This window comes from Equus przewalskii, chromosome 2 (genome assembly GCF_037783145.1).
Source record: "Equus przewalskii isolate Varuska chromosome 2, EquPr2, whole genome shotgun sequence".
NCBI lineage: Eukaryota > Metazoa > Chordata > Mammalia > Perissodactyla > Equidae > Equus > Equus przewalskii.
In genome coordinates, this window is record NC_091832.1 from 80,432,795 (window position 1) to 80,445,839 (window position 13,045).

The following is a 13,045-nucleotide window of genomic DNA, read 5'->3' on the forward strand; positions in this document are numbered from 1 at the left end:
CAGCACAGCTGCATGCATGGGAACACCAGTGAATGAGTGACCTTGAGTTTAGTGCATTGTTGCCTGGTCTGTGCGTCCCTGGGCCTCAAAACCAGGAACAAACAGTGGTGAGTGGGGAGTTAAATCATGCAGTAGGTCACAACTTGATCCTATTAAATGAGCAAAGTTCTTATGCGAAGTATTCTTCTGGGTATTGTTGGAGATGATAAATAATTAAAGACATCATCCTTGACCTCAAGTAATTTATAATCTTATTGGGAAACAAGACCCATGCATAAATAATAATAATCACAGTGGATTCTAAAAGAGAAGGTGGTACTTGAGGGAAGGATAAAATTGGGGGAAGAATTCACAGGCAAAGGCGCCCAGGTATGAAAGTAGAGAGGACGTTCAAGGAGTGGTGGGCTCCAACGCTGATTTGTCCAGCCTCATCTCCAGCCAGTGCCCTCATCACTTTCCATTCCTCTGACCTTTGCTCACCCGCATCTTCTCATGGGATGTGTCCCCCTACAACGTCCATCAAGTTCACTCTTCTTCATCTTTCCTTTCCTCTTTATACTGGTCCCTGTGCCTGGGATGTCATATCCACCTGCCAACTTGGAAAAATGCTACTCACTGTTCATGTCTAGTTTAAATTCCTTCTCATGTCTACAGCTGTTCATCCCCGAACCCACAGGATTAGAGTTAGTTGATCATACATCTGTGGCCCCAAAGTGTAAGCTCCTTGGGGGGAGATCTCATTTCTTTCATCTCTATACTTCCATTACCTAGCATGGTGCCTGGCAGGCACTAGGTGCTCTAGAAATGTTTTTTTAAGCTATATTATTGCATAGTGAGCAGTGTCTTTTAGCTAGACTCTGGATTAGAACATTAAGTTAAAGAGCAATAGGCCAGTGAGACCTGCCTTTCCTTCTGTCCCAACATACCTGAGGTGTATAGCATCTGTCACAGGGTGAACTGTGTTGCCCCAAAATTCACATGTTGAAGTCTCAACCTCCAAGACCTCAGAATGTAGTTGTATTTGGAAATAGGGTCTTTAAAGAGGTGATTAAGTTAAAATGAGGGCACCAAGGTTGGACCCTAATCCAACAAGACCTGAGTCCTAATAAGAAGCGGAAGAGACACCAGGGGTGTGCATGCACAGAGGGACAACCACGTGAGGACAAAGCAGCAAGAGGGTTGCCATCTACAAGCCAAAGAGAGCAGCCTCAGAGGAGACCACCCCTGCAGCCACCTTGATCTTGGACTTGGCCTTCCAGCCTCCAGAACTGTGAGAAAATAAATTTCTGTTGTTTAAGCACCCGGTCTGTGGTATCTTATGGCAGCCCTAGCAAACTAAGACAGCATCTTTAATTCATTAATAAACCCGGACATAGTGCTGCGTGCCAGGCACTGTTCTAAGCCCTTTACAAATGGTTAAACATTTAAACACCTTCCCACCAGTGCCAGTGAATCACGATGGCTGCGTTTCTCAATGGGTAGAAGGGGAGAAGTGTATACCCCCTCCCCGTGGGGTGGGAGCTAGGACTTGAAAATCAATATTTTGGGGGGAAGCATCCCTAAGAGATGTCTCTTCCCTCAGGTGAGAGTCATAGGTGGAGATGATGACGATTAAAAGTAATAACAGGGCTGGATCAGCAGCGTAGTGGTTAAGTTCACGTGCTCCACTTCAGCAGCTCAGGGTTCGTGGATTTGGATCCTGGGTCTGGACCTAGCACAGCTCATCAAGCCATGCTGTGGCAGCATCCCACATAAAATAGAGGAAGATTGGCACAGATGTCAGCTCAGTGACAATGTTCCTCAAGAAAGAGAGGAAGATTGGCAACAGATGTTAGCTCAGGGCCAATCTTCCTCACAAAAAAAGATAATAATAGTAAAATAATAGCTACCATTAATTGAGCACTTACTGTACAGAGGCAAGTACTAGTACAAGAATTCTCTCTCACTTCACCCCCACAGCAACTTTCATAGCTAGGTAATATTTCATCCCCTTCATAGAGGAGAAACCAAAGAGAGGGTAAGCTACTTGCCCAGCTGGTGAGGAGAATTAGGACTTACACCCAGATCTGTGCTTTTCTCCACTCTGCACACTGCCTGGGGAAGCAGACTGGGGTCACTTGGCTGGGGGAGGGGAGGTTTTAAATTCGAGACTGAATTTATTATTAATGCAGGAGATCAATGGGAAGCATAGTGAGTTCAATTTTTGGAGAAGAAAAGGCAGTAGGGAAAATCTAACAGCCTTAAATGCATGTGCAAAAACAATGGGTTTCATTTATTTAGCTCCTCCTACATGCCAGGCATTAAGCTTGGAACTTAGAACAGTTCTGAGGAGCAGATATTTATGTGCTTTCATTTTATGGACATGGAAATTGAAGCCCAGAGAGGCTGTCCAAGGTTCAAGAAAGTGGCAGAACCAGAGTGGCAGACCTGGGAGGCTCCCAATCCTACACCCACTCCAGCTCATCCACTCTTCTTTGGCAGGTGTATCAACAACTTCTGTACCCACAGTGCACAAATGGCCAGTGAGTGCACCAGGGCCTCCCTGCTCTGAATGGACAAGTTACATATCATATCACCGTCTTGACAAGATTCAGCCTAAAGTATCAACATAGCGCAGCTTTTGCCCAAGAATGTTCCAAGGGGTTTCAGTTCCCCAAGATGTTCCATGGAAAAGGTCCTATGGTCAGAAAAGTTTGGAAGTGCTGCCTGTTATCCCTCCACTGCCTTGGAGGCTTACCGTGCACATCAACAGATTCTAAAGGTTCTGCAGTAGAAAAAAATCTGTTTCCTTCACTTAAGCTAAGCTTTCCCAAATCTATTCGAACCACAGTGTTGTTTCTCTACATGTTAATATACCGTGGAGCATCCTTTTAGAGACAGTGCAACGTAGGACTAAAGAGGCTGGAGCTACTTTCAGAAACATTAACTAAAATGCAGACATTTTCTTAAGAATTACAAAGCCCATTGATATTTACATTTAGTTTGCTTTCTATAGCGCCAATAAGCAGTTTTTAAAAATCAGAGGCAATAAATAAATCAGAGGACAAAGGAAGAGCTACTTGCATTCCCAAATCTTGGCCCATCCTGAGCCTTCCTTCTTGCTTCGGCCCCAACCACATTCCATTCTCCAGATTTCCACCCACCTGCCGGCTTTGGGGCTGCTCTCCAGCTATACACAACTGGAGGCGACCACAACTCGCAATGCACCATGTCCCTCACCCTCAGCCCTTAAATGCAAAAGCAATGACGGGGAGGCATCAGACCCTCTGCCCACAGTACAGCCGGAGGTGGCAGATCTGAGAAACACATGAAGTCATCTGACAGAAGGATTTCTCTGATCTTTAGGTTAGGCAGGAGTACTCTAAAGACAGTCTCATGGGGAGCGGGAAGAATACCAACTTTCCTTTAAAATTTCCAGATTATGAGTGCTGTGATTCTTCTAATTCTCTTTCTGCTTATTTTCAGTTTCTAATTTTCCACAATGAAAACGCAGCACTTGTGCGTTAAAAAGGAGGGGGAGGGGGGAGAGGATAAGGCTGGTGGGGGGGAGGAGGAGGGAGGGGGAGGAGCAAAAAGGAGGAAGGGAAAATAACTCATAAAATCTCCAGAGAAAGAGACCGCATAAGCTCACCTAACAAAACACACCAGTATCTCCCTACACCTTGAGGAAGAAGTTCCGCCCTGCAATGTTTGTATTTGCAACAACACCTTTCCAGAAGTTACCCCTTAACCAAAGCACCGCTCAGACTCCAGGCGCAGCCACGCCTTCTCCTTACCCACTCGAAAGATCAGATCGTCTTCGATGGGATTCTCTTTTCGTTTTCCAGTGCTGTACATGCTCGCGGGTCTTTTCACAGCTTTCTGCTTTACGTGGCCGCTGCCCGGGGATTTCACGCGCCTCTTCACGCCTTCGGTAGTGGGAGACACATCGGCTGACCGGATCACTTTCAGCTTAAACGGGCTGCCTCGGATGTGCTGGTCGTAGAGCCTCAGAGAGAGGGTAAAGTCCCCTTCCTTCTGGACGGTGTACAAAAACTCGTACGTGCCGTTTTTGTTGTCGAGTATCTCTCCGTCCGCCACGCTGCCGTCGGGCGTGCTCAGTTCCGCGGTGATATAGGCATTGCCGGTTTTGCAGAGCTCCCCGTCTTTGTCCTTGGTTGTTATGGTAACGGACATGGGCTGCCCGATGATGGTCTGCCGCAGCCCCTCGCCCGTGGCCACCGTCTCGGAGGCGACGGCGTTGGTGGTTAAAATCGTCCCGAGGTTGTGGATGGACTTCTTGAGCCCTTCGGTCTCCACGATGAAATCCAGCTGATCGTTTTCCCGCGGGTGCAGGGGGAAATCTTGGTCAGCCAGTTCGTTCAGCTTCTCGCTCATCTGCTTCTTCACGAGCAGCACCTCCGTCTCCGTGCCATGGTTGAGGGCCTGCGCCGTGAAGTTGCTGCAGCTCTTGATACTCTCCTGCCCCTCGAGCAGCGTATCCAGCTGCGACTGAAGGACCTGCGGGCAAAACCGAGGCGGGGAAAAGACAGGCTCAGCCTATGGGACGCCGCGCCGACGCGCCGGGGCGGTGCCCTCCGCGCGGGAACCGGGTTCTGCACCTGCCCACGCCAGTGGCTCTCAGCAACAGTGTTTAATTTAACCCAGTGAACCGGTTCTAATGCATAATCTGCATAATCGTAGCTTGCATTCCCAGTACCTTCTCTTTCACTTGCAGCTCGCCCTGTCTCTCCCACACACGTAGTTCTCGGGTCACGTGTTTTGAAGAGAAGCAATCAGAAACGTCACCACTAAGAGCTTGGAAGACAGACTGCCATGCCTGACATTTGAAATATTCCTTATTCAGTATCTTTCCCTAGTGTCCCAAATTCCCCTGTCACCACCTAAAGGAATGGGAACCAGACTAATGAAAACTCTCCACACCTGAATATCAGAACCTTCTCATCCCTGGTTTTGCGATTAGATTTACAGAGTTAAAGGCTGCAGTCCGGGTTCACTTTGAAGTTGACTAACAGGTTGGTGTGGGTGAGAGAGCAATTAAAACTATTAGACATAAAGGAAGGAAAACAATCCAGTTTAACCCTAAATCCTGAAAGCGTTACTTTATATTCAACCTTGCCTTGCGTCAAATTATAAATTGGTACTTAAGATCACAGAATTAGAGAGATTTGCTGAAAACAGGAAGGGAAAAATAGCTGGATTACGCCATTAAATGAAAATGCCTGTTACAACAGTGACACTTAAGGACCTATTTGAGTCCCTTTGCTGCTATTAGAACACAGTAAGCCTGTGCCGTGAAGTGCCCCAGTTATCACCTCTCTTACAGGATAAGGATGCAGGAGTCTTACTTTGTGTTTGAGGCCATAGTTGACCTCCAGTTCCATAAGCAGCACGCTCTTGCGCACGTTTAAAGTCTTCTGGAGCTCATCAAAGGTGGAGTGGATGTCATCCACAATGCTGGCTTTTTGGTTGGTTAACTGATGAATGATTTCTGAGATGAACTGAAGAGCCGAATCTATTTCTGGGAGCCTGGAGGACAGTCATTAAAGATCATCATTATTTAATATCAGCCCGGAAATAGTAAAAAACAAATCTATCTAAACACTATATTTTGTTAAGAAATATTTTCTGTGCCTGTCATCGTCTTTAAAAGGTAATAACTTAAGTAAAAAATGAATGACATGACAATTACTGCCTTTGAAAGAAGAGACTTTGAGGGTCCATGTCTATTTCAATCTAGTTCAATCATCTAATTTTAATAATTGATAGTACAAAAGCCTTTTAGCTCTCTGAACTCCACGGCTTCTCCTCCACTCTAAACAAGGCTTTCTCAAACTTGACACTACTCATATTTTGGGCCAGATAATTCTGTTGCAAGGGACTGTCCTGTACATTGTAGGATGTTTAACGGACCCTAACAGCACCCTCCACGAGAGCTGTGACACCAAATTATCTCCAGGCATTGCCCAATATCCCAGGGGAGTGGTGTGTAATTGTCCATGGTTGAGAATCACTCTTCTAAATATATAGAAGTGTCTTTTTCCAATCACTTGAAAAACTTAGCCAAACTCAAGAGTTTCCTGGGGACTTGCAGCAGGTTTCCAAGTTCTTTTAATTAGTGTAGAATAACCACACTTTTCTCACTACAACTATTGGCGAAGAGGTTTATTTTCAGCTGCCTATTTATTTCCTCTCTGTGGTCTTTCTCATGCACCACACGGCTACTCTGTTCCTTCATTTCCATGCCAAAGAAAGAGCCTGGAAACCTAAGGCAAATTGAGCAATCACTGCTCAGGACCATTTTGCTGGGCTTGAACAGAGAGGATCCAGTCACAGTCGACACAATGGGCCTCTAATTATGTCAAGAACAGCAGCTAAGAAAGGCTCCCCAGATAGCCTGGATTTCAGAGATCTCCTGAGAGCATTTTCTTCAAGTGTCTTTTCCTCGAGTACATTTTATTCATTTAATCATACTATGATACTACAACACAAATGCTACAACTCATACAACTCAAGACTAAGTACATTCTCAGAAGCCAATGAAAGAAAAGACTGCTTTGGACCAGGGAGAAAGAAGCCAGTGTTACCTGCTTCGACTGACAGAAAGCTTCACCTGAAAAATAATTTTAATATACCTGTTTGCCTTTCCTCCTACATTAGGAATAAAACAAACCAAAAAGAAAAAAAGAATGTGGTTTCCAAAAAAGAACCAACGTGGTTCCCAGTTTGTTTTCTTTTTATCTTTAGATACATTGAAATCTCCTGTCTGGTTAACTTTAGGCTATTCCCATTGTCAACAATCTCACAGAAAGCCTCAAAGACTAGCCCACATAAGGGAGTTGGAACTTTGCCAAGGGGCAGGGGCCAATCCTCACCACTCACTGGTTCATAACTCAGACTCATGACCAAAGGAGAGTTCATTTAGGTGGCATGAACCTACAATCCCAATGAGACAAAAGACCCTAAGGCCAAGCCTCACGCACGGGCGGCCAGTTGGGAGCCCTGGGAAGGTGTGCACACCTTTTGTTGACAGCGTCCAGCTGGACCTGGAGTGAGGCCTTGTGCTGCTCCACCACATCCTTGAGGGGGACCGTGGGGTGTTCCGCGTGCTCCCCCTCAGTGCACTCCCGACACATGGCGGTCTCGCAAGACTGGCAGTAAAAGTCCATCACCTGCAGGAGACACAAGAACAATTCCAGGTTCGGTGCCACTGACTGAGTGCTCACCATGCACTCAACCTTTCCTTGCATTCTCTCCTTTAATTCTCACAGCCTCCCCAGGATGTTGGCAATATTGTGTCCAGTTGCACAGGAGAAAGGGAAGGATAAACTTTTATGTGCCGGGTGGCAAACAGGACGGATTGGACTCCAAAGCTGCTGCTATGGCCACAAAACCGGCTTCTCTTTGGCCACTTCACTAAAGCAGAACAGTGTAGGGAGGCGGTGCTCAAACTTCTTGGTCAAACCCTTACACTCTTTATAAATTACTGAGGACTCCAAAGTGCTTTTGTTTATGTGAGTTATATCTACAAATATTTGTCATAATAAAAATTGAAACTGAGAAGAATTTTAAATATGTATTAATTTATTAAAAGCAATAATAAGCTCATTAAATGTTAACATGAATAATATAATTTACGAAAAATAACTATATTTTGCAAAACAAAAAATTTTGTGAGAAGAACAGCATAGTTTTCCATTTTTGTAAGTCTCTTCAGTGTCTGGCTTAATAGAAGACAGCTGGATTCTCATATTTGCTTCTGCATTCAATCTGTTTTGACAGCACACAATGTATAGTCTCTGGAAAATTCCACTGTACACTCTTGAGAGAATGAGATTGCAAAAGGTAAATAATGTCTCAGTATTATTGTAAATATAGTTTTGACTTTGTGGACTCCCCTGAAAGGAGTCCCATGAGGACCCCTGAGGGTTCCTGGACCACACTTTGAGAAGTGCTACTATTTGGTAAGAGCTGGACTGAGCAGTATGCATCCTGGTTCCATCAATTACATTACCTCACTGTGTCTCAATTTTTTCTCTGTGAAATGGAGACAACAACAATAGTAACCTACTTCCTAGGGCTCCTATGAGGATTCAGTAGATTAATATGCACAGAGACCTCAGATGATGCCTGGCACTGGCACATAGTAAGTTCTTAATAAGTAGCAGCAGTGATGATGATGATGATGCTTACCTGGAAAGAAAACCACCTTTTCCTGATTATGATGGAACTCTCAGTAACAATGTAACATAAAGCCTGAAAGTTTGTTTCCTTATGAAGGCATTCCCCTTATTCTCTCAGCTGGAAATAACTTCTTCCAATTTTGAACTCCCAAAGCACTTTTTGGAGGGATCTTTTTCGTGAAGTATAACAAACATATAGAAAATGGCCTAAATCCTAATACAGATCGATGGATTTTCACAAAGTGAATGCACCCACCCAAGCACTTTTATTCATACCTCATTTATGAAATATCTATAAGATTTTAAATTACTGAGCACAGGAACTCTCTCACCCAGAGCCTAGGTAATTCCTTGCACATAGTAGGCCTTCAGTAACACCGCTGAATGAGTGAACTGTATGCTGTCTATAAGAGATTCACTTTAGATCCAAAGACACAAGTAGGCTGAAAGTAAAAGAATGGAAAAAGATAGTCCATGCAAATAGTAACCAAAAGAGAGCTTGAGTACCTATTCTAACATCGGACAAAATAGACTTTAAGACAGAAGTTGTTACAACAGACAAAGAAGGACATTAAATAATCATAAAATGGTCACTCCATCAAGAACATATAACAATTATAAACAAATATTACCCAACAACAGAGGCCCAAAATATATGAAGCAAAAGCTGACAGAATCGAAGGGAGAGATAGACAGTTCAACAATAATAGTTGAAGATTTCATATATTTCATTATTTATATACTCTACTTTCAATAATGACAGAACAACTAGATGGAAGATCAATAAAGAAAGAGAGAAGCTGAACAACATTATAAAACAACTAGACCTAACAGATGTATATAGAACACACTATTCCATAACAGAATACATATTTTTGCCAAGTATACATGGAACGTTCTCCAGAATAGATCATACATTAGGTCACAAAAGTCTCAATACATTTGAAAAGACTGAAGTCATACGAAGTATCTTCTCTGGCTACAATGGAATGAAATTATAAATCAATAAAAGAAGGAAATATGGAAAATTAAGAAATAAGGGAAATTAAATAACAAACTCTTAAAACAAGCAATGGGTCAAAGAAGAAATCGCAAGGGAAATTAGAAAATACTTTGAAATGAATAATAATGAAAACACAGCATACCAAAACTTGTGAGAGACAGCGCTCAGAGCAAAATTTACAGCTGTAAATGCCTACATTAAAAAGAAGAAAGACCTCAAATCAATAACCTAAGCTTCCACCTTAAGGAACTAGAAAAAGAAGAACAAGCTAACCCAAAAGTAAGCAGAAGAAAGGACATAAAGATTAGAGTGGAGATAAGTAAAATAGACAATAGAAAAACAATAGAGAGAATCAATGACACCAAAAGTTGGTTCTTTGTAAAAATCAACAAAATTGACAAACGGAATACCATGGACAGTTGTATGCCAACAAATTGAATAACCTATATAAAATGGACAAATTCCTAGAAACACACAAACTACAAAAACTGACTCAAAGAAGAAATGGAAAATCTGAATAGACCTATAATAAGCAAAGGGATCAATCAATATTAAAGAAACTTCCAACAAAGAAAAGCATAGGACCAGACGGCTTCACTGATGAATTTTACCAAACATTTAAAGAAGAATTAACACTAATCTTTCCAAACTTCAAAAAATAGAAGAAGAGGGCACATTTCCTAACTCATTCTATTAGGTGTGTTATGCCCTGACACCAAAGCCGAAGACAAAAGAAAATTACAGACTAATAGCCCTTGTGAATATAAATGCAAAAATCCTTAGCAAAATACTAGTAAACTGAATCCAGCTGCATATTAAAAGGATTATACACCATGAACAAGTGGGCTTTATCCCAGGAATGCAAGATTGGTTCACATATCAAAATTAATACATATGATACACCACATTAATAGAATGAAGGGAAAAAACCCCACATGATCATCTCAATTGATGCAGAAAAAGCATTTGACAATATCCAACACCCTTGCATAATAAAAACACTTATCAAACTAGAAATAGAAGGAAACTTCCTCAACTTGATAAAGGGCACCTACAAAAACCCAAAGCTAACATTATACTTAATGGTGACCCTCTAAGATCAGGAACGAGACAAGGATGTCCACTCTTGCCACTTCTACTCAACAATGTACTGGAAGTTCTAGCCAGGGCATGTGGGCAAGAAAAAGAAATAAAATACACCCAAATAGGAAAGGAGGAAGTAAGTATTTCTCTATCCAGAGATGACATGATCTTATATATAGAAAATACTAAAAAACACAAACACACAAACTATTAGAATGAACAGATGAATTCAGCAAAGTTGTAGGATACAAGATCAACAAACAAAAATCAGTTGTATTTCTATACACTAGCAATGAACAATCCAAAAATGAAATAAGAAAACAATTCTATTTATAATATCATCAAAAAGAATACTGAATACTTAAAGAATAAATTTAACCAAGAAGGTATAAGACTTGTACACTGAAGACCACAAAACATTGATGATACAAATTAAAGAATACCTGCGTAATGGAAATAAATGGAAGGATATCCCATGCTCATGCATTGGAAGACTTAACATGTTAAGAGGGTAACATTCCCCAAATAGATCTACAGATTCAATAAAATATCCATCAAAATTCCAACTTCTTTTTTCACAGAAGTGAACAAGCCGTTCCTAAAATTCATGGAATTGTGTGGGACCCTGAATAGTCAAAACAACCTTGAAAAAGAAGAACAAAATTAGAAGACTCATACTTCCTAATTTCAAAACCTACTACAAAGCTAAAGTGATCAAAATAGTGTGTTACCAGCATAAGGACAGGCATCTAGATCAATGCAACAGAATTGAGACCATACACTTACGGTCAATGATTCTTGACGAGGGTGCCAAGACCGCTCAGGGAGGAAAAACAGTCTTTTCAACAAATGATGCCAAGACTACTGGATATCCACATGTAAAAGAAAGAAATTGAACCCTTACCTCACTCCTTAGACAAAAATTAACTCAAAATAGATTAATGACTAAATGTAAAAGCTAAAACTATAAATTCCTAGAAAAAAATGTAGGGGTAAATCTTCATGACCTTGGATTTGACAATGGTTTTCTAGATGTGACACCAAAATCAAAAGCAGCAAAAGAAAAAATAGATAAATTGGACCTAATCAAATTAAATACTTGTGCATCAAAGGACACTACCGGGAAAGTGAAAAGAATGGGGACAATATTTGCTAGTCATATGTCTGATAAGGATGTAGTATCCAGAACATATAAAGAACCTCTACAACTTAAGAACCCAATTCAAAAATTGGCAAATGGGACAGCCCGGTGGTGAAGCGGTTAAGTTCACATATTCTGCTGCAGCAGCCCGGGGTTCGCTGGTTCAGATCCCGCATGGAGACCTACACACCACCTGTCAAGCCGCTCTGTGGCAGCCATCCCACATATAAAGTAGAGGAAGATGGGCACATATGTTAGCTCAGGGCCAGTATTCCTCAGCAAAAAGAGGAAGATTGGCAGCAGATGTTAGCTCAGGGCTAATCTTCCTCAAAAAAAAACTGGCAAAGGACTTGAACACACATTTCTCCAAAGAAAATGCACAAATAGTCAATTTGCACAAGGAAATATGCTTAATATCACTAGTCACTAGGGAAATGCAAATCAAAACCACAATGAGATACTACTTCACACTGACTAGACTCAAAAAGTTAAGATTTTTTTTTTAAAGTCAGATAATTACAAGTGTTGGTAAGAATGTGGAAAAATTGGAACTCTCGTTCTTTACTAGTGGGAATGGTGTAGCTGCTATGAAAACAGTTGGTGGTTCCTCAGAAGTTAAATATAGAATTACCATGTGACCCAGCAATTCTACTCCTAGGTATATACCCAAGAGAACTGAAAACATATGTCCACAGAAATGCTTGTACACGAATGTTCACAGCAGCATTATTCATAATAGCCAAAAAGTGGAAGCAACCCAAACATCCATCAAGTGATGAATGGATAAACAAATTGTGGTATGTCGAGACAACAGAATATTACTTAGCCATAAAAAAGGAATGAAGTTCTGATTTATGTTATAATATAGATGAACCTTGAAAATGCTACGATAAATGATAGAAGCCAGACTCAAAACATCACATATTGTAGGATCCATTTATATCAAATGTCCATAATGGGCAAATCCATAGAGGTAGAACCTAGACTGGTGGTTGCCAGGGGTCAAGAGTAGGGGGGACTAAAGAGTGGCTGCTTAATGGGTACAGAGTTTCTTTTTGGATAATGAAAAAGTTCTGGAATTAGATGATGGTGATGTTTGTACAACCTCTTGAATATACTAAAAACCACTGAATTGTATACTTTAAAATGGTTAAAATGTTGAATTTTATGTTATGTGAATTTTGTCTCAATTAAAAAAAAATTGATTGCAGCAAGAGACAGCAGCAGACCTGGACAACTGTCCCTGGTTCAGTATCCTCAGTGTTTCTGGGGAAGTAAAGGCCCTGAAATCACTTTGAAGTGTCAACAACTAGCCATCATCAAATGCTTGTGCTGGGGTTCTGACAGCTTTGACTCAAGCTGAGAGTTAATTGTGTGAGGTTTGCGACTCAGCTGAGTTCATCCATCTTGAGTGAGATGATGCTGGTGCTCCCAAGGGAGGGTGGGCCAGAGGCCAGGATGAGCTTATTGTTGTTGACAGGTAGTCACCATTTGTGTTCATTAGAAGAGAAGCTGGCAGCACTATATGCATTACTAACATACTGAAAAAGGATGGTCAGGGCCTTGCAGCCAACCCTGAGGCTTCTGGAAGTGGGGACTTGTTAGTGGCAGGGCATTCTTAATGAGGATCTCTCT

General features: G+C 41.7%; 1 protein-coding gene across 21 annotated transcripts in view; it reads right to left on the reverse strand.

The window, feature by feature from the left end:
* The window catches only part of TRIM2 (tripartite motif containing 2), a 151,222-nt gene that overhangs the window by 31,345 nt on the left and 106,832 nt on the right, over positions 1-13,045 (reverse strand). For all 21 annotated transcript variants that reach the window (XM_070608865.1, XM_070608870.1, XM_070608858.1 and 18 more), the window contains exons 4-6: positions 7,021-7,172; positions 5,349-5,529; positions 3,777-4,500 (exon numbers count right to left, since the gene is read on the reverse strand). In XM_070608865.1, coding sequence (XP_070464966.1) covers positions 3,777-4,500; positions 5,349-5,529; positions 7,021-7,172 — 1,057 coding nt within the window. The remainder of the gene's footprint in view (positions 1-3,776; positions 4,501-5,348; positions 5,530-7,020; positions 7,173-13,045) is intronic.